General features: G+C 36.7%; 1 protein-coding gene across 1 annotated transcript in view; it reads right to left on the reverse strand.

Annotated features, from left to right (window-relative positions):
* Nucleotides 1-5155: 5155 nt before the first annotated feature.
* Nucleotides 5156-20351, reverse strand: part of LOC150082411 (glutamate [NMDA] receptor subunit 1-like) — a 514944-nt gene continuing 499748 nt past the window's right edge. Inside the window, exons 18-19 of the mRNA XM_090380513.1 lie at nucleotides 9790-9935; nucleotides 5156-5566 (exon numbers count right to left, since the gene is read on the reverse strand). Coding sequence (XP_090236639.1) covers nucleotides 5156-5566; nucleotides 9790-9935 — 557 coding nt within the window. The remainder of the gene's footprint in view (nucleotides 5567-9789; nucleotides 9936-20351) is intronic.

Below are 20351 nucleotides of genomic sequence, written 5' to 3' on the forward strand. Positions count from 1 at the left end.
ATCACCATTGGGTGATTATACAGGGTGTCTCAAAAATATTGATACAAACGTTTAGGTGAGGTAGGTAACATCTAAAGGAATGTGAATCGCATAGGAACCCATAACCGGAAACGTCACCATAAGTCGGTACACGGCACTGTTCATCAGTTCGCGAGAGGGAAAATTTCTGGTTTACTCATTCAAGCAGTAGTCGCTGCAAGAATAGCATGCATCGATATACAAACTGTGAGCTGGCAGACATTCACACCTAGTGTATGAATTAGCAGAGGGCAATGGATGAGCCGCTCAATGAATTTATAGAGAACGCTTCCCAGACAGACATGTACTGGACCACCGTTTGTTTACGCATGTGCATCCAAATTTGTGCGATTATGGGTCATTTAGAGGTAACAGGAGTAGTGCGGGCAGACCACGTTCGAAGCGAACTCCCGCCATGGAAGAAAGTGTGTTGAATGCCGTCCAGAATAATCCTATTACCAGCACACGTGCCACTGCCTCTGCCTTAGGAGTGTCTCGTTGCAGTGGAAATATTGCTCTAAGGACATATTGCTCCGGGAATATGCGGTGGTCATTCCCTGACCTTTCTGCATCCTCTGTATTTGGTGGTGATGGGCTCGAACACCGATCTAATCAAGAAGCGTGTGCTACGCACTGCTGCTCCTTCCCACCTGGCTATGGAGATGCCTTATTTCACTCGGGAAGGCTTATTCAATCAGCACAATGCTCATGTGTGGGCTCATGACAACCCGCACGGTGTGCGCCCCCATGCGGCACAACATCACTTCGCAATAAATGTGTGGGCAGGTATGGTCGGTGACTGCTTAGTTGGCCCATACCTGTTACCATCCCGCATGAACTCCGCTAAATATCGGATCTTTCTTGAACAAGTTCTACCAGGGTTACTTGACGATGTTCCAGCAAATGTGAGAAGCAGCATTTGGTTTCAACATGACGGGGCATCTCCCCATTATGGAAGGTGTGTTCGTGACCATTTGAACAGGCGTTTTGGGCATCGATGGATCGGCCGTGGTGGACCCATTGCCTGGCCCCCCACACTCACCTGATTTATTGAGCCTTTATTTCTTTCTGTGGGGGGGGGCCCTCAAATCTATCATGTATGAATCGCCTGTGGAGACGGAAATGGATCTCGTGGTGAGACTCGTCTGCGCTGCTGCTACTGTCAAATAAACTCCAGGTGTGTTCGACCGTGTCTGCCAATCCATGCTGCGTCGGTGCCACACATGCATCGCATCTCATGGTGGAACCTTCGAGCATCTGTTGTAACATCCATGAAATGCACCCATCTCGTACTCCATTGTTAATATTATGTTAAATAAATGTCTGTCACTAATTACTGTATTGTGCCTCTGCTACTACTTTCCCGTGACGTTTCTGGTTATGGGTTCCTATGTGATTCACATTCCTTTAGATATTACCTACCTCCCCTAAATGTTTGTACCAATATTTTTGAGACACCCTGTATATGTTATAAAATTAAAAAAAAAAACTGTTGTCATTACAGTTATATTTTAATGTTATATAGATATGATCTGAAAAAAAACAAGTGATGAAACCATGTCAATAAAGGACACCTGTGCTAAGTATTTAAAAATTTTGATGGAGGTAATCCTCATGACATACTTGTGTTACTTAGGTTACTGCTTTTGTGGTTGGGTTAAACAGCTTTTTTATTCAAGATTTCACTTGAGGTAATGATTATAAACACTGGATATATTATTTGTGTTGGAAGTGCTAATGGTGTATGTAGTAAATCAGTGGCATGATGTGTCTCAATTGTTGGTGAAGGGAGAGAGAAAGAGAGAGGGGAGGATATGGAAGAATAAAGGAAATAAAACATTTCTATTATTAAAGGCTGTGAAGCAAGTGTCATTTGATATGTCACATACAGTTTGTGAAAGACAAATGTGTGAAACAATGGAAATCAGTGGAAAGTAAAACTGAAATGCAATAATAGAAAGCAGAATGAGGTTTGAGATTTCAAATATCTTTAAAGTAAATATTATATTTACTTTAAAGATATTTGAAAATTGTACATTTCTTGGCACTCTCATAAATACTACAAAATATGCACAACTTTTATTCTAAAACAATTGACAACTATCTCACTATAAATACCAAAGCTAAGAGGCATGCCACATTAGCAGTGGCATAGCCACAATTTTTTTTGTCAGCAGGTACAATCACAAAAAAAAAAGGTGCTAATTGTCCAATGCTAAAATGCGCCACAATACCAAATTTCAGTGTCAAGGGGTAGTACAATGTACCTGCTGACCCTACCTTGGCTATTAGATTTACAGAACATAAAATAAAAAAATCCTTTTAGGAATGCGCTTTCATTTAAAAGGTAGCTGTCAGGTCTGATTATAGTCCCTGTGAACATTCTTTCTGAACAAGGCTCTCTGGCATGTTTTATCTTCAATCCTGAAATTTAAGATTTTCTATACTTTCATTATAAGTGTTGGGCCAGTCCAAAGTGTTGAGCTGAGTGCAATGCAGTGCACCTCTCACACTGGCCCTGGATATGGCCAATAATTAGACAAATATACATGGCATTAAAAATGAATTTAAAATTAAATAAATGTCATATAAGTAATTTAACATCCATTAATTGACTTAGATGGTCCCTAATCAACTGGCAGGAAACAAAATATTATCACTACATACATTTAATCTTTTTAAACAAAGGTGACAGTTCCTTTATAATATATATCCTCACAGAATAGCTTTAAAAATATTGAGTATTGTGAACAGTAATACAGATTACTGCATTATTCTCTAAAGCACCTGGAGTAAGTTTTACTAATTCTAATTACACTGTTTTCAAGGAGAGATGAATGCAGTGAGGAAAGGTACACATTTAATGTAATTGTAGCATGTCTATCTCTTCATTTCTCAATTTGACAAATATTTTAATTTGGAACAAATTACTTTCAGGAAGAATAAATTTAGTAATAAAAAAATGCAAAAATCTCTCCTCTCCCCAAGAAAAAAACCTTAAAAAATACTGTTCTTCATTTATTTAGCAATTCAAAAAAATTTTATAGTGACCAAAATATATAGGATAGACCATAAGTAAATGACATTATATTATTATGGTTAGTATAATTAAATGGGTTTCTGCATTTGGAAATTGGAAATTCTAGTCATGTTGATTAGGAAGAGTGTTTGATATCTTATTAGTTATATAAATGCAATCTTTATCCATACACAAAATTCATCCATTATAAATGCTTTAGCTTTTGTACAGAAATAGAAATATCTTTGTACAGAAATATCTGGATTGCAACATACATTGATTTCCTGTCACAGGAAATCAATATATGTTGCCATGTTGTATGTTATGGAAATCCAGTAAAAATTCCTTTTCAGTTAAATTCAGAGGAAAGATCTGAACCAAAATCTGTATAAAACTGATAGTTCAAAGATTGCATAATAAGAAGTGATATGCATGTTGAAATAACACGTTTGATAAGGAACACTTTTAGTTTCCAGAAACTGGTTAGAAACAGGTATAATAGTTAAAAAAAAAAAGAAAAGAAAAAAAGCAAATATAAGTCTAGCATGAATAAACAATAAATAATGAATTGTGTGACAGTACAGTATGCAGAAGATATTATTTTCTTTGAATAAAATAATTTCTCTCTCTCTCTGAAATAAATTAATATCTGTATGAGATATTATTTTTTTCAGAGATGAGAGTGACTAAGTTACAGTAAATCCTGACAGCACATAAAAGGCTTTGTGCATCAAAAAAAAAAAAAAAAACTTTGGGATTTGGATATTTCTTAGTAATGAATCTAGTTTCTTCTCTCTCTAGAGGCTAGATTTCAAAACCAATTATGCCTGAACAAATCATGGGCCATTTAAAATTGATGCAATATGATAAAAAAATATTGCTCATACTTTTAAAGTTATTCAAATGAGCAATGCATTTATTATCACACTCCATCTTGTTAAGAATACAGAATGAGGACTGCAGGTGTATATTCCTGAGTGAGTCTGATTTTTCACTGTACTTTACAATGAATAAAATATTTTGTTTTTGTTAGATATTTGCATCTCTTACTTTTGGTCTACCCTGTACAATTAAAGATAAAAGATCATACAATACAACTGATTATTTGTTGTTTCCTGAATATTGATATTCTACCACCAAAACTTTAATTGCTCTAGGGTAATATTCACAAATTCAATCAAATTATCACTATGCATAATCTACACTAGCAAGCTGAATGATTAGTCTTCCTCTCTGATGTCCCAAAATGTGTGAAAAGCTCTATGTTATGATTTGTGCACAAAATATATTGTTCCTATATGCTTAATATGTTAACTACTTCACCATTCATTTCTGTACATATTTACATGAGTTTAGAGCAAATAATACTATAATATTAGGATCCAAGTAATAAAATAAAATAAAACATTAAGAAATAGTAAGAGAAATTCTGTTGGCAAAAGATAGGAACTTGTAAAGCAGAGTTCACATTCTGTGTTATTTACCTTGCTTGGCTTTGATTATAATTTAGTAGCTGAAAACAATATGACTGGTTTAAAGATCTAATACAACTCATATATAGTGAGTTATTTACAGAAGATATTGTAAATGTGCAGATTAACGTCAGTTCTACTTATGTATCTATACATAAGAATAGTATTTTTGCACAGTCTAAACACATTGATAGAGGAAGGAAGCATTGTAAAATCAAGCAAACATTATCTGCATCCAAAAGGCTTCTAATGTGCAATAAATAATGTTTCCTCTTGTATATTTACAATATGTCAGGTACATGTTTCTGATGATTTCCTATGATCTACACTACCAATAAACGGACAAAGCTGCTATTTTTATCTGTTTTGAGAGAAACCTACCTACTCTATTCTCAGCAGCACTGATCAAAGGCTTTTAAAAAACAAACACAAAAAAAAAAAAAAAAAGAAAAAAAAAAAAAGAAAAAAAAAAAAGGAATGGTGGCACTGCACCTTCATTAGAAGTATGAGAGATTTCATGTGCACATCAGAAGTGTTACTCTTCTAGCTTTACTTCTTGTCTTCTCATGATCTTTCACACATAACAGAATATTAAAATAATAATAATAACCTAATGATGTTTCATACCTGTTTCATATAGTTATTTTTAAACAGGTATATCAAAAGAATCACTGCTACTTGTGTAGGGCAGTTCATTTCTTAGAGAATAAGTCACTCGTCCGCCCCGCATTCGAACTGCTGGGGATGATGCGGGTGGCGGTGGAGGTGGAGGAAGATTTCGTAGGTCAGGATCTATGTCAGGTTCCCTCAGAGTTTGCAGTCCAAGTGGAGATGAAGATACTTCAGCTAACCGAATTCCCCGAGGTGGTGGTGGAGGTGATGGCGGTTCCAGGTGGCGTGGTGGAATAATGCATGCACTGCTGCTTGTAGTTGCTATGGTTGGTAATGGATGAGATGCCATAAGTCCTAGCATTCCCTTTTCAACTGTAAATGCCTCCATGCCATTTGCTTTGAGTCTTTTTTGTGCCTGAAGAGTTGCTCGTAGAGTCTTGCGCTTCTGAAAGAAATCAATTCATGTATTCTTAATTTTGATATCAAGACAAATTGTTCATGTTTTAGAGTCTGCAGATTACTCCTGCTATGCAATTAGTAAATCAAGGGCTATCTTGTCCTGTGTATTTTGTGGTCAGTAAGAAGACTAAAGGCTGGCTATGTTCCTAGGGTAATGTATGTCAAAAGTGGCACACACATATTGCTGTATCAAGCCCCATACACAAAAAACACACAGCCCACTGTGTATAAAGAAAAATTTATTTAGTTATTTCAACTTCCATGAATGTATCCATCATCCTAATCCTCAAACAGAATATAAAATATTTAGATATTTTCTGGAATCTTTTATGCTAATTCTTCAAACAGACCTGAGTTGAGGGGAAGAGATTAAAATATACCAACCTGATATACGAAAAATATTAAATAAAATATAAAATACTAAACATAGGATAAAACTGCTTATTTAAAATAATATAAAATGAAATGAAATATACTGATAAAATAATATAGAAAAATGTGATACAAGTGGGAAATTAAAGGCAAAAAAACTAATGTACAAGTTAGTGCATTTGCATAATTTCTGTGCATAGCCAACTACATAAGTAGTTATAAATGGGCATCATTAAGTATATCTCATATTGTGAATACCTTCACAATGAGTTGCCATGGTATTGCACTACCTCGAATAAGTAACGCTTCACCACAGGAGAAGACTATTGTTACTTATTATTATTATTATAATTAGTTGTATGGTGCAAGGAAGCCTGAAGCTTTTGCTGCACCAGCCAAAAAAAAAAAAAATTCTAAGTTACCCTGTGTGTGTGTGTGTGTGTGTGTGTGTGTGTGTGTGTGTGTGTGTGTGTGTGTGTGTGTGTGAGAGAGAGAGAGAGAGAGAGAGAGAGAGAGAGAGAACAAGAGTCAGAAGTAAAAGGGATTCACCAAGAAAGAGAAGAATGATGATATCCAGCTCAGGACCCTGGGTGTGCTAAGCCCATACTCACCAGATGTGAGCCCCCCCGGTTCACCCATATGGCACCGTTTTGGAGTGTATTGGCTCTGGGCTGCAACTGGGTTGTCATCGTTGCAACACCAGGGTACCTGCCCACCCACTTATGCAGTGCCAATATGCTCCAAAACAGTGCCATATGGGTGGTGGTATCAGCTGAAAATAAGTAACAATAGGCTTCTCCTATGGTAAAGTGTCACTTATTCGAGGTAGTACAATACCATGGCAACTCGTTGGGAAGGTATTCACAATATGAGATATACTTAATGATGCCAATTTATACTTAATATACTTAATAGATATACTTAATGATGCCAATTTATACTTAATATACTTAAGATACTTAATAGATATACTTAATGATGCCAACTTATGCAGTTGGCTATGTACAGAAATGATGTAAATGCACTAACTTGTACATTAGTTAAACTATTCACGTAACCTGAGGCTTTAGCCCTAAACTATACCGTAAGCAAAAAAACTTTAAGAGTTAAGAACAATAAAATAAACACTAAAACACCCTGAAGCTTTCAAAGACAACTGCTTCCTTTGTTAACAGTGAAATTTACACTATTAATACATCCATAAATAATATGGCACAATCATGGTTTGGTATGTTTATTGAAGGATTGATCATGGGAGTTATCCTCCATATATGCATGCATGCATGCATGCACAGAGACTAGAAATGGTCCAGGTGCATTCCAGGCAAAACCATTTGTCCCCTTTCCAAGGATCACAGCTTCAAACATAGGATCAATATGGACTGCCATCCCCTCACCTCTATTAAGGGAACAAATCTATAAGCAACTTAATGGAACAAATCTGTAAGCCATTTCCAGTGCCAATACCTATGAAAACAATCAATGATAATTGTGTCTTGTGGAGAAATTTGATTGCTTTGACTCCTAAAAGTGTTTATTCACAGCAGACTTTCCATAATCAGCTTTCTCTAGTGCACTACCATGCACCTCCCCATGCAATCTTTAAATCCTTCATTCATTCAAGAATTTTCATTCCTGTGGTCACAACATACGATCGAAAAGCGTTGTCAGCTTCAGGAAGGAAAATCGTTTTGAATATTTTCGTTAGATTCTTTTAATTGCGTTAATTTGATTTTTAATTGTTTTAAATTGATTTGAATTGTGTTAAATTGATTATTTAATTATTTATATCTTACTCTAAGTTACCGGTAAGTTGTCGATTTTTTCGTTTTTTCCATTTTAATTTCTGGAGGGTATCATAAGGAAGTGTTTTATGCACTATATTGAGGTAAACTCCTCTTATTATTTTACTAATATTATTTTACTAATCTTTAAATCCATAACACTTTCCACAATTGGGACGTTTGATCTCATATATATGAAATTATTGTTGATTGTTCATATAAGTATTGGCAGTAGAAATAGCTTAAGAGCTTATAGATTTTTTTTTTTTTTTTTTTTCAGAACACAACACTATAACAGAGATGATGGGTAAAGGTTTACCTCCTCTTTTGCTGCTTCTTTTAATATAATTGGATTCCATAATATCCAGGTGCTTTTTCTTTCTTTTTTTTTTTTTTTCCACTTTTAGCTACTGCAGCAATCTATTTTCCACCTACTTTCTGTTATCATAAAATCATTTAACTCTCAATCAATATTATACAGATTCCTGCTAAGTCTGTGAATGTAGATGCAAATGTCTGCTGTGAATGTAGATGCAAAATATTTATTCAGTTTATTATCAGAAATCTGTACAGGATCATCAATATTATACCATTCATATCAAGTGGATCAATGTGATTTATTCCTTTCCTTCTACTATTAACATACACCAAGAATTACTTGCTGCTTTTCTTTGCATTCTTAGCCAATGGCTTCTCATAATCTGCCTTATCCTGCCTAACTCTCTGATTAACTGGAGTAATCTGCACTTCTTGCAAGTTGTACATCATTCAGGAGACACATTCCACAAAACAAATGACATTCTGACAACAAATAATTTTCAGGAACGTCTGGTAACCCAATTATAGAGGCCATTTGTCAATCCCTTTTTGCTATTAACATTATGTGCAGATTCTAATTGCAAATATTAGAGCTGGTCAGTACAAGGTGGCAGACTATAAAATGGTGTGATGAATACTGAACAATACTGCAAGCAGTGATTTCTATGTTTAATATAAAATAAAATGCACTGATAAAATGATAAAACTATGAAGTCAAAAAGCAATAAAAATATATATTACAAAGTTAAAATTGATAACACCAAAGCTTTCAAAGGTGACCATCTCTTTTGTCAATAGTGGAACTTTACATTCACAGTACATCCTTAATTAACACCAGCAGGATCATGGCTCGATATGAGTTACTGAAAGAACATGAGAATTATCCTTCACATGTGTATAGAGGCCAGAAATAGTCTTGCTGGGTAGAACCATTTATTCCACCCAAGGATCATGATCATCGTGTCAGACAGGAGGGGATTATATGGATGACTCCCCTATCTCTATTAAGGGTGTCATGTTCTGAAGAACAAATTCATAAGCTCTCAAGCCATTTCCAGTACCTATACGAATGATGAATGATAACTATGTCACCTGGAGAAATTTGATGATCTCCCTCCCAAAAGTGCTCATATTTGTGTTACGTTCTGAATTTGTTCTTCAGAACATAACACAAGGTCATAACATCATAGTCTTGAAGAGGGGATGTATTCATCCCCTGTTTTTCTATTCTTAAATAGAAAGAAAGCTTTGGTGTCATGTTATCGCTTTTAACTTCATAATATTTATTTATATATTTAATTTTTTTCACTTTTCACTTCATAAGTTTTATCATTTTATCAGTATATTTTATTTTATATTGAATATACAGTTTTATCCTGTATCTAATTTTTATTCTATTTTATAAAAGATTTTGCCATACATATGGCTTGATGTATTTACTGCAGTTATTACGAGCAGTTATTTTCCCAACTCCCGAGAATTATTTGAAGAATAAATCTTGCATCAGTTTCATAGTTATTATCAAATGTAATGGCCCAGTCTACTTTATCTTTCACAATCAAATCAGTTTCTCAGATAGATCAAAAGGATTCATGACTCCAAATGTTTTACAATTACTTTAAAAATATACCAAACTTTTGAAAAGACTTCTGGAATCCTGAAGCTAGTCTGGAATTCTGATAAGTTATATTATACTAACTTTAAAAACAATGATAATAAAAAAGAAACATCCTACCTCTACTGCCCCTCTCCATTTATCTGCAGCATGGCGAGCCACTTCCATTCTTCTCTGTTTTCTTGTTTGATGTTTCTTATAAATAATTTCAATAATAATGAGTCCCACCCCTCCTATTATTCCTGCACCAACAAGGATGAAAACACCTAAAATTTAGACAGGCTCAGTTAATATATTCAGATATTTTTGTGCACTCTCTCTTTTATTAATAATATTATCATACTTAATATTGTACCATAATAATTTCTTAAAAAAAACATTAAACTGTATTAATATGCAAAAGATATATGTAGTGTATCTTCATGAACATTGTACTGTGTTGTGTCTTTGTCTAGGTGGCACCTGAAGTTTCTGTCATTTCCACCAAGTAACTCTTGTGTATAAGAACCATTTAACAAACTCAGTTGAACTCAGTTCTGTTGTGTAGATACCACAGTTTTTTGTATTTTATTTTGGTTGTGTTCTATGAATGTCTACTTAATAACAAGTAAAAAGTGACATGAGGAAGCCTCTAAGCCTCTCCCTGGTTCCCATCCCTGCAATGTGGAGTCAGGCTGTTTCTACTACATCTCTGACAAGGGTTGGCTTCAGTGCTTCATTCTACTGTGAGACATAAAAAGAGGGATGAATTATGTCAGGACATTGGAAGAGAGGGTTGAGGGAGTAAAGTTGGGGAGCCTGGGGATGGGAAGGCAGACAAAGCCAAGGAAGGAAGGAAAGAAGGTTTCCCTTTGAAACAAAATTCATAAGCAAAGCAAGAAGAAAGAAATGGTAAAGAGTCTAAAGAACTTTTAGTAATGGGTCTGTGACAGCAGAAGACATTTGTCCACCCAAGGTTGAGAAACATGGAGAGAGTAGGCAATGAGGATGGACCTACACAAGCCAATGGTGCAGTGTGAACATTGGAGCTAACCAGTAAAGCCTCATCAGGAAAATGGAAAATTTTCATACCAGCAATGAGAAAAATGCTATCAGACATATCCCCTCAGAGAATAGAGGCTTGCAGAAATTATCTCATGCAAGAATACCACGTGTATTATGAGGCACCCTTGTGGAAAATCTTACTGGTATAAAAAAAAGAATAAAAAATAACGTTAAGAGTTATTTTAATATATTTTGTCACAATCAATGAACACAACAAAACACTTATTTCTAACACTTACAATTAACTAATTTTTTTATTTATTATTATTTTTTTTATCATAATGTTTATCATTCTGTTTCTTATAATCTATGCAGGAAAACAAATTTTAGATGATATGTAATGGGCTGGTAACTGTATAATAATGTTTATAGTAAAGTACAAACAAAAACAAGACTAATCATTCTCATTTCAATTTTTGAAATGAGAATGATTAGTTATTCATCAGTTTTTGAAATGAGAATGATTAGTTATTCATCAGTTTTTGAAATGAGAATGATTAGTTATTCATCAGTAATGAAGATGAGAATAATTATTTAAAATAAATAATTTCAAATTATTTATTTTAATTTTTAAAATTTGTAAACTATTAGACTGTATGGCATCCCCCCATCTCTTGATTAGGCACTTTTGTGCAATATGCAACCTGCACATGGTGGCCTATCCCATGTAAAGAGGCTTCCTCAATATCAACATTAGTGTGATGTTCCATTCTGGCAATTGGAAATGCGGCACTAAAGCTCAGTGGTAGTGACTTTTAAAACTGAAATTGAAAATCCTGCAGTGAACAAACTAGAGTTTTGATAATGCAAGCAGGCCAAGTGGTTCAATGTTGTAAGCTAGAGATTTTAGCATTAGTTTTTTAGCATTAGCATTAGTAGAGGCATTTGATGCAAGAAAGCAAGCTTATGCAGCATCAGCCAAAAAAAAAAAAAAAAAAACCCCACTTCCACTTCACCTCTCTGTTCGTTCGAAATACCTGTCCAGCTGAGCTTTAAACTTTTTTAGGCTATCAACTTCCACGACAAGGGATGGGAGTCTGTTCCACCAACTCACTCGCTAAAGGCAAATTTCCACACGTCTACCCTACATCTGTCTTTCCTCAATTTGAATTTATGCCCTCTCAGGTGATTATTTTGAGCAACAGGAAGAATCCCATCAGCATTGAGCATGCTCAAACTATTCAAGGCTTTATACACCTCTATCAGATCACCTCGCTGGTGCCTAGTCTCCAGACACTGTAATTTGCAAAACTTAAGCCTTTCTTCGTAAGAGCACCCCTTTGTTCCATTCACTAATCTTATTGCCTTTCACTGCACTCGTCCAGCATCTCTACATCCTTCTTGAAATGAGGCCTCCAGACCTGTATAGAGTACTCTAGGTGTGGCCTGACCATTGCCTTATACAAGGGAATAATCACCTCCTTATCCCTGCTAGAAAAATTCCTATATATCATTGACAACGCACCATGAGCTATTCTTGCAGCCCGTCTGCACTTCTCAGAGAACTTCATATCTGCCTGCACAACCACCCCCAGGTCCCTTTCATTCTCTACCACTGTCAGTGTAGTACCACAGAGTTGATACGTTGCTCTGGGGTTGTTGTTTCCCATATGTAGTACTTTACATTTGTCAATGTTAAACTTCATTTGCCACCTCTCAGCCCATCTGCTCAACCTTTCCAGATCCTGTTGCAGCAGCATAACTCATAATCTGCCTTTGCCTGCCTAACCTCCTTTGTAACTTGGTTACAAATCAACTTATATCTATTATAGGCTTCTGTGTCACGTGTTAATTTATATGTATCCCATGCATTTTTCTTCTCTGCCATATGTCTCATTAGTTCATCTGATATCCATTTAGACCTAAACCTTGAACAATATTTCTTAGTTAGTATGTAAAGCCTAGTAGCTTCCAAGATAAGTTCTTTGAATGCTTCCCATTTTGAATTTGCTGTTGGTAACATCATCACTTGGTCCCAGTGTATAGAATTTAAATACTGTCTCAGTCCATTGTAGTCGCCTTTACGAAAGCAATAACCCTTCCCTTTACCCCTAATGGTAGTTACCTCTTTGAGTAAACCCCAATTCAGCACACTGTGATCACTGCCACCTAGTGGTTCATTTATCTGCAGATTCATAATGCATGAAGAATCACTACTGATAATCAAATCAAGAGTATTACTCCCTCTAGTTGCCTCCCGAACATGCTGATGTAGAAAACAATCATCCAATAAATCCACAAAAGCCTTACTAGTGTGTGAGTGTAAAAAAAAAAGTAAAGTGCAGCCATTATCAACCCACTGCAGGGTGGAAGCCTCCTCAACAATTCATGCTGAGGGCAATGGACCATAATCTGCCACGCTGGTCCAGTGCGGGTTGGCAGATCGACCGTATTCAGCAGTCAGGGGCTTGAACCCCGGTCTACTCAAAGAGCGTGTGCTACTGCACTCCCGCTCCTGCCCACTCGGCTACCAGCCCCCAAATTCCAGTCAATATCTGGGAAATTAAAATCCCCCATTATAAGACTCTCTGATTTACTGGCCCACTCTATTTCCCTGTACAGTTTCTTATTATACTCATCAGAGTCATTAGGCCTATAGCACACTCCTACTCTCAATTTTGATCTCCCAATGCTTATGTCACACCAAACTGACTCGACACTGCACTATCCAGCGATGTCGACTGGCTTCACTTCCTTGGATTTTATGTGTTTCTTAACTAATAGCATAACCCCCTCCTCCCTTCCTATCCTGTCTATTCCTTTCTGTAGATGTTGTACTCCCCAAATTCCACTTCTGCATTCCTTATATCTGTGTGACACCACGTCTCTGATATTCCAACAATATTTGCCTTTGATGTTTTGAGCAATACCTCAAATTCATCAAATTTATTTACTAAACTCCTAGCATTGGTGTACACGCCAGTATACATGCACCTGTTTGTATTCTTAGCTACCCTAACACAACCCATGTGTTTACTTGGTTCCCAGCAGTCTGTGGAATATCCTGCATCTTGTTTTTCAGGCTTCTGCTCATTCCAATAGAAGCAGTGCAAGAATCTCTTTCACCTCTGCCAGTGGCTACTGTTAATCTATTAGTCTTTGTCTCCCCCCCCCCAAGCTAGCAGTTTTCCAACCCACCTAACACTGCCTCGATAGCATCAGCAAATATTCTTGCACCCTTTCTATTTACATGTATCTCATCCCTGTAGAAGCAATCTCTCCTGTTAACAAGTACGTCCAGGTTGTAGACAAGTCCCACCATTACCTAAGGCGCACCTGGTTGGAATCGTTAAGTATAAAATGCTCGGATACCTCGTTGAACAGGAACAGTGGTTGTCAACTTAACCCCATCACAGAAACAGTAATTCTGTCCATAGACAAACGCTGGCCACGTCACCACCATACGTCACAGCCACAAACATCAACAAACAACTAACCACGTGTCTCACGTACCATCCTGGCAGTGCATCTCTATTCTAACTGCCATTCGAAGTATTTTAATCTGATGAAGGCTGCCACCCAGCCGAAAGCTAATTCATTTATCATAATTTTAATGCTCTGTATAACAAAAATAAATAAACTATATATATATATATATATATATATATATATATATATATATATATATATATATATATATATATATACTGTATGGAAGGTGGAATTAACAGGCCTGTTATAAAAAAGGGACTTGGGGGTGGTTGTGCAGGCAGATATGAAGTTCTCTGAGCAGGGCAGACGGGCTGCAAGAGTAGCTCATGGAGTATTGTCAATGATATACAGGAATTTTTCCAGCAGGGATAAGGAGGTGATTATTCCATTGTATAAGGCAATGGTCAGGCCACACGTAGAGTACTGTATACAGGTCTGGAGGCCTCATTTCAAGAAGGATGTAGAGCTGCTGGAACGAGTACAGAGAAGGGCAACAAGATTAGTGAATGGAACAAAGGGGTGCTCTTACGAAGAAAGGCTTAAGTTTTGCAAATTACAGTGTCTGGAGACTAGGCACCAGCGAGGTGATCTGATAGAGGTGTATAAGGCTTTGAATGGTTTAAGCATGCTCAATGCTGATGGGATTCTTCCTCTAGCTCAGAAAAATCACCTGAGAGGGCATAAATTCAAATTGAGGAAAGACAGATGTAGGATAGACGTGCGGAAATTTGCCTTTAGCCAGTGGGTGGTTGGTTGGTGAAACAGACTTCCATCCCTTGTGGTGGAGGTTGATAGCCTAAATAAGTTTAAGGCTCAGCTGGACAGGTATTTTGAACGAACAGAGGGGTGAAGTGGAAGTGGGTTTTTTTTTTTTTTTTTGGCTGATGCTGCATAAGCTTGCTTTCTTGCATCAAATGCTAATGCTAAAAATGTGAAGATGGAAGCATAAATTACAAAAAATGCCAAACTAATAGGAGAAGAATAGCAGAAAAAGGAAGTATTGTAGGCGTGAAAGAGAGAAAGAATGTGACAATTCTATTGGTTATAATGAATTAAGCAAAATTATAGGCTGAATTGAAAAGATAACTGTAAAGCAAAAAAATTATTAAGTAAAAATGATTAAATTAAAATATGGAGTGATAGCCAGCATCAGATATGTGTGGGTAATTTTGGTTTAGGTCCAAAAAAAGGGTTGAGCAAATATAAAATTCAAATCTGATGTTAGCTAAAAGTAAAAATTGATACATGATCAGGTACATCATCAGGCAACCACATCCAATGATGCATGTATCAAGGGCTGCATTTCTATACTTGTCCATGCGATTAGGCAAGTGAAGGCAGATTATGAGAAATCTTTGGCAAAGGATGCTAAGAAAAATAGCAAGGACTTCTTTACTTATATAAACTCTAGAAGGAAGAGGATGAATCAGATTGGTCCACTTGATATTTATGGTTCAACTGTTGATGATCCTGCTCAGATAGCTGATAATGTGAATGAGTATTTTGCATCTACAGCCACTCCCTGGCTTACACAATACTCAACGTATGGAAATTTGACTTTATGTAAGTTTTGTCGGCCGGTGTAAACTTAAAAAAAAATTGTGGAAACACAATATTTTGTATCCTGTAGGAATAAATGGCAGTATCGTGAAAATATCGTAATGTGAACCGAATAACACTGTTTTTTTTTTTTTTTTTTGGTAATTTGTTCCAAGACCTCAAAAGTTGAAATTTTCACTATATAACTAAGCTATTTATCTTTCTAAAAGGTCATTTTTATAATGGAAATTTACTACACTTTTATTGTTATCATATGTTTTGTTATAAGAATCAATTTTGAATGCCTTTCTGATATTTTTCTAAAACACATTTCTGGAGGTCACTACCATAAAACAATAAAAACAATTTGCACTTTCCAATTTATTGGGCTTTTCTATTAGTGCAATCTATTATAAATGGGTAGAGTAAACTCGATCATTGCATTTGCAATAATACCAATAACTGGAATTGTGTTGGTTTTTACGTACTGGTTTTTACGTACAACACAATACCAATAACTGGAATTGTGTTGGTATTATGGTGAAATGAGTTCCCTTCACTGAAATCTTCAATTAAAAAAAAACATAAATAAATTTTCAGAACCTTCTCTTCATTCCTATTTACTTATTACAATGATGAAGGGAAAGCAACCAACGGAAAGCATAAGTGCTGGCAGTCAGGGCCATTTTAAAAAATAACCCTGGGAGCTCACATCTGGTGAGTATGGGCTTGGCACACCCAGGGTCCCTTCTATTCCCTTGGTGATTCCCTTCTACTTTTTTCTCTCTCTCTCTGTCTCTCAGGGTAACTCAGGAATTTTTTTTTTTGGCTGGTGCAGCATAAGCCTCAGGCTTCCTTGCACCATATAGCTAATACTACTACTAATAATAATAATAAAACTCTCAATCCCCCCCCCCCGGAGAATTTTCAAATGTGGCCCCTATTCAGTTTAAATTTTGTTTAATTTTTTTCTGGGTCTCTCTTAGTCTCATTCCTAACCCTATATATTAAAAGAGCTACTGGAAACTATATAATATAATTATATTATATAATTATAATTACACAATATAAATATTAATACTGTAATATATAATTATATATATATATATATATATTATTAATTTATAATCACAAGCAAAAATTAAACTTGTTAATTATTTTTCTAAATATTAATATTTTCAGCACTTTAAACTATTTAAAGAAAGCCAAAAACATTATTCGTATATCATTATGTTCCGTTTGTGGTGCTTTCGACTGCAATGTAACATATGGGACAGAAGGTCTTTTAAAAATATTATTTAAGATCAAGAAGTGAGGTTCCCAGTAGGCCGAGGCCCCTGGCATCCACCTGGTATGCCCATGCATTAAAATGGCCCAGCCGGCAGTGCTAGGAAATGAAACAAAATTGATTTAGAAATGAAGATGATTAATTAGTACAAGTACAAAGCAGGACAAAGTTTGTCATCTATTGCACGGAATTAGGTTTCACTGCTTCAACAGTGAATGTTATTTTAAGGGACAGGGCACATATAAAAGAATGTGTTAAAGGATCAATGCATTTAAGATCAACAGTGATCACAAAACAGCGTTCAGGTGCTATATCAAAGATGGAAAAGCTATTAATAATATGGATGGAAAATCAGATTCAAAAGCAAGTGCCCCTGAGTCCAATGGCCATTCAAGCAAAAGCAAGGAGTATTTATGAAGATATTAAGGATCAGTACGGAGAACTCCAAGCCAAATTTGTCGCAAGCAATGGGTGGTTTAATAGGTTTAAGCATTGCGCTGGTTTTCAAAATATTAAAATATGCAGTAACCCCAGGACTCACATCTGGTGAGTATGGGCTTGGCACCAAGTGTCCTGATATCTCTCTCTCTGTCGACTTCTCTCTCTCTCTCTCTCTCTCTCTCTCTCTCTCTCTCTCTCTCTCTCTCTCTCTCTCTCTCTTTTGGGGTGGTTCAGAAATTTTTTTTTGGCTGGTGCAGCATAAGCCTCAGGCTTCCTTGCACAATATGGCTAATAATAATAATAATCAAGTCGCCACTGCCAATTCTGCAGCTACAGAAACATTTTGTGATGTGTTGGAAAAAATCCCTTCTAAATTTGCACAGCCCTCAACTTCCACAGCAGCATGTTAATCAGCTGGAGAGAGTTGCTTCGCTTCTTGCTTTGCTTATGTGGTTACAATGATGCACGAAAGGTAAAACTTACTGACGTTATGCCTGTCTCCTCTCTCTTTATGTAATTTTATAATTTTGTACACTTTTTTAATTTTTCCTGTGCATGAGATAAAAAAATTTGAATAAATAATTCTATTTACACGTTCTTCGAACATTGCTTTCTTGCTTCAATCAAATTTGCGAGTGCTGCATAAGCATTTAGGAAATTCCGACATGAGAGTTCCGTGGAACGTAACCTTTATGTATGTCAGGGAGTGGCTGTATATTCACACATGAGGGGTTATTAAGAGAAGAAAATGTCAGAAGTTTATCAAACTGTAACAGGGTGCTTAATGATTTTGTAATAACTGAGAGCAAATTAGAGGAGAAATTGTTGAAATCAAACATAAGAAAGGTACCTGGGGTAGATGGGATCTATCTAGTTATATTAATGGAGGTGGCAAAGGGAGTAAGCAAACCCTTAGCCATAATTATGAGAGTATCCTTGGACTCGGGGGAAGTCCCCATGGACTGGAGGTATGCAAATGTATCTCCATTTCACAAAGGGGGGGATCTAAGAGTGACACGAGTAATTACAGACCAGTTAGTTTAACTTCTATTCCGGAGAAAATAATGGAGTCACTTGTTAAAGATGTATTGCATAATCATCTAGACAAGACAGTAGTAATAATTTAGACAAAGCATGGGTTTGTTAAGGGAAAGTCTTGTCTGCCAAATTTCATTGGATACTATGATGTGGTTACAAAGGAACTGGATGCAAAAAATAATTCTGATATCATATACTTGGATTTCAGAAAAGCTTTTGACACTTGTGTATGTAAGACTACTGTACAAATTGGAGCAGCATAGTATTATGGGTAAGTTGCTACCATGGATAAAAGGGTGGTTGAGTGGGAGAAGACAGAGGGTGGTAATCAATGGACATTGCTTTTCATGGACTAGTTATTCGTGGAGTCCCACAGGGTTCGGTGTTAGGCCCGCTGTTGTTTTGTATATTTATCAATGATACTGATGAAGGTATATAAGGTTTAATGTCCAATTTGCAGATAATAAAAAGGTAGCAGGGTGGTTAATGATAGTAATGGCAGTGTGCTATTGCAACAGGATTAGGAAAAGTTGGTCAGATGGGCTGAAAAGTGGAAACAGAAGTTTAACATTGACAAATGCAAAGTACTGCATATAGGTAGCAGTAACTCCAAAGAAATGTACCAACTGTGTAGTACTACAATCAGGGTAGTGAAGAATAAAAATGACCTGAGGGTAATTGTGCAATCAGATATAAAGTTTCCTGAGCAATGCAGACAGGCTGCTAGAGCTGCTCATGGGGTCTTGTCAATGATATACAGGAATTTTGCTAGCAGGAATAAGGAGCTGATTATCCCTTTGTACAAGGCAATGGTCAGGCCACACCTTAAGTACTGCATACAGGTCTGGAGGCCTCATTTTAGGAAGAATATAGAGTTGCTTGAATGAGTACAGAGAAGATCAGCAAGATTGTTGAAGGGTACAAAGGAGTGCTCTTACCAAGAAAGGCTTAAGTTCTGCAAATTGCAGCATCTGGAGACTAGGCTCCTGTATGGTGATCTGATTGAGGTGTATAAAGCCTTGAATGGTTTCAGCAGGCTCACTGCTGATGGGATTCTTCCTCTTGCTCAGATTTTGAACCTGGGGGGGGGGGATATAAACTCAAAATGAGGAAAGGCAGTTGTAGAATTGGTCCTTGATGTTGTCACAGACATTCTCTCAGATATGCCAGACAAGCTGTACTTGCTACCTAGGAGCCTAAAACGCTGATGGAACTGATATTCGGGTGACACTCAAGTCAAGTGGACCCAATTTTGGAGAAGTCCGGATGGTCTGTGATAGCCAAATCCTCTGCTTGCACCTTCACGATGGTGGGACTGTTAGTAATCCTGGGTATAACCTCCATGCCCAAGCACATGGTGGGCGACCACCCAGGTGTGAACCAACGTAAGCAGGGGTCGAGGTGTGGCGCCCACACCACATGGAGGAACGCCGCCCCTCCATGTTACCAGGCAGTACTAGGTTGTAGATTACTCTCATCAACCGGTGCAATACCACTACTTTGCTTATTGGAGGCTTGAAGTGGTGGAACCCATGTTTAGTCTCTAGAGCTAAGTTCCGGTCAACCCTTCCCTATCTCTTCCATCATGCAGTATGATTGATGACTTTTGAGGTTATGATGAACATCGTGGTGAGATCCAATATTCCTTACATTTCGAGGGTACAGCTCTAAAACGGTGTTCGCAGGCTGGCTGCTAGTTAGTACACCGGACCGAACCTGTTGGTAACTCTCTAGGAGGCTTCCAGATCAGCTAGTGTATAATCTTGCTACCTCTACTCTGCCAGATAGTGACTGGAGGGAGTCCGAGTGGTGTGTATGCAGGGAGCATTGTCGAGGCCAGGTTATGTCAAGTATCTGGGTATATTCTTACCATATGTATGCCATATCCAAAAATTTCATT

This window comes from Mastigoproctus giganteus, chromosome 8 (assembly GCF_048544385.1).
Source record: "Mastigoproctus giganteus isolate SK-2022 chromosome 8, ASM4854438v1, whole genome shotgun sequence".
NCBI lineage: Eukaryota > Metazoa > Arthropoda > Arachnida > Uropygi > Thelyphonidae > Mastigoproctus > Mastigoproctus giganteus.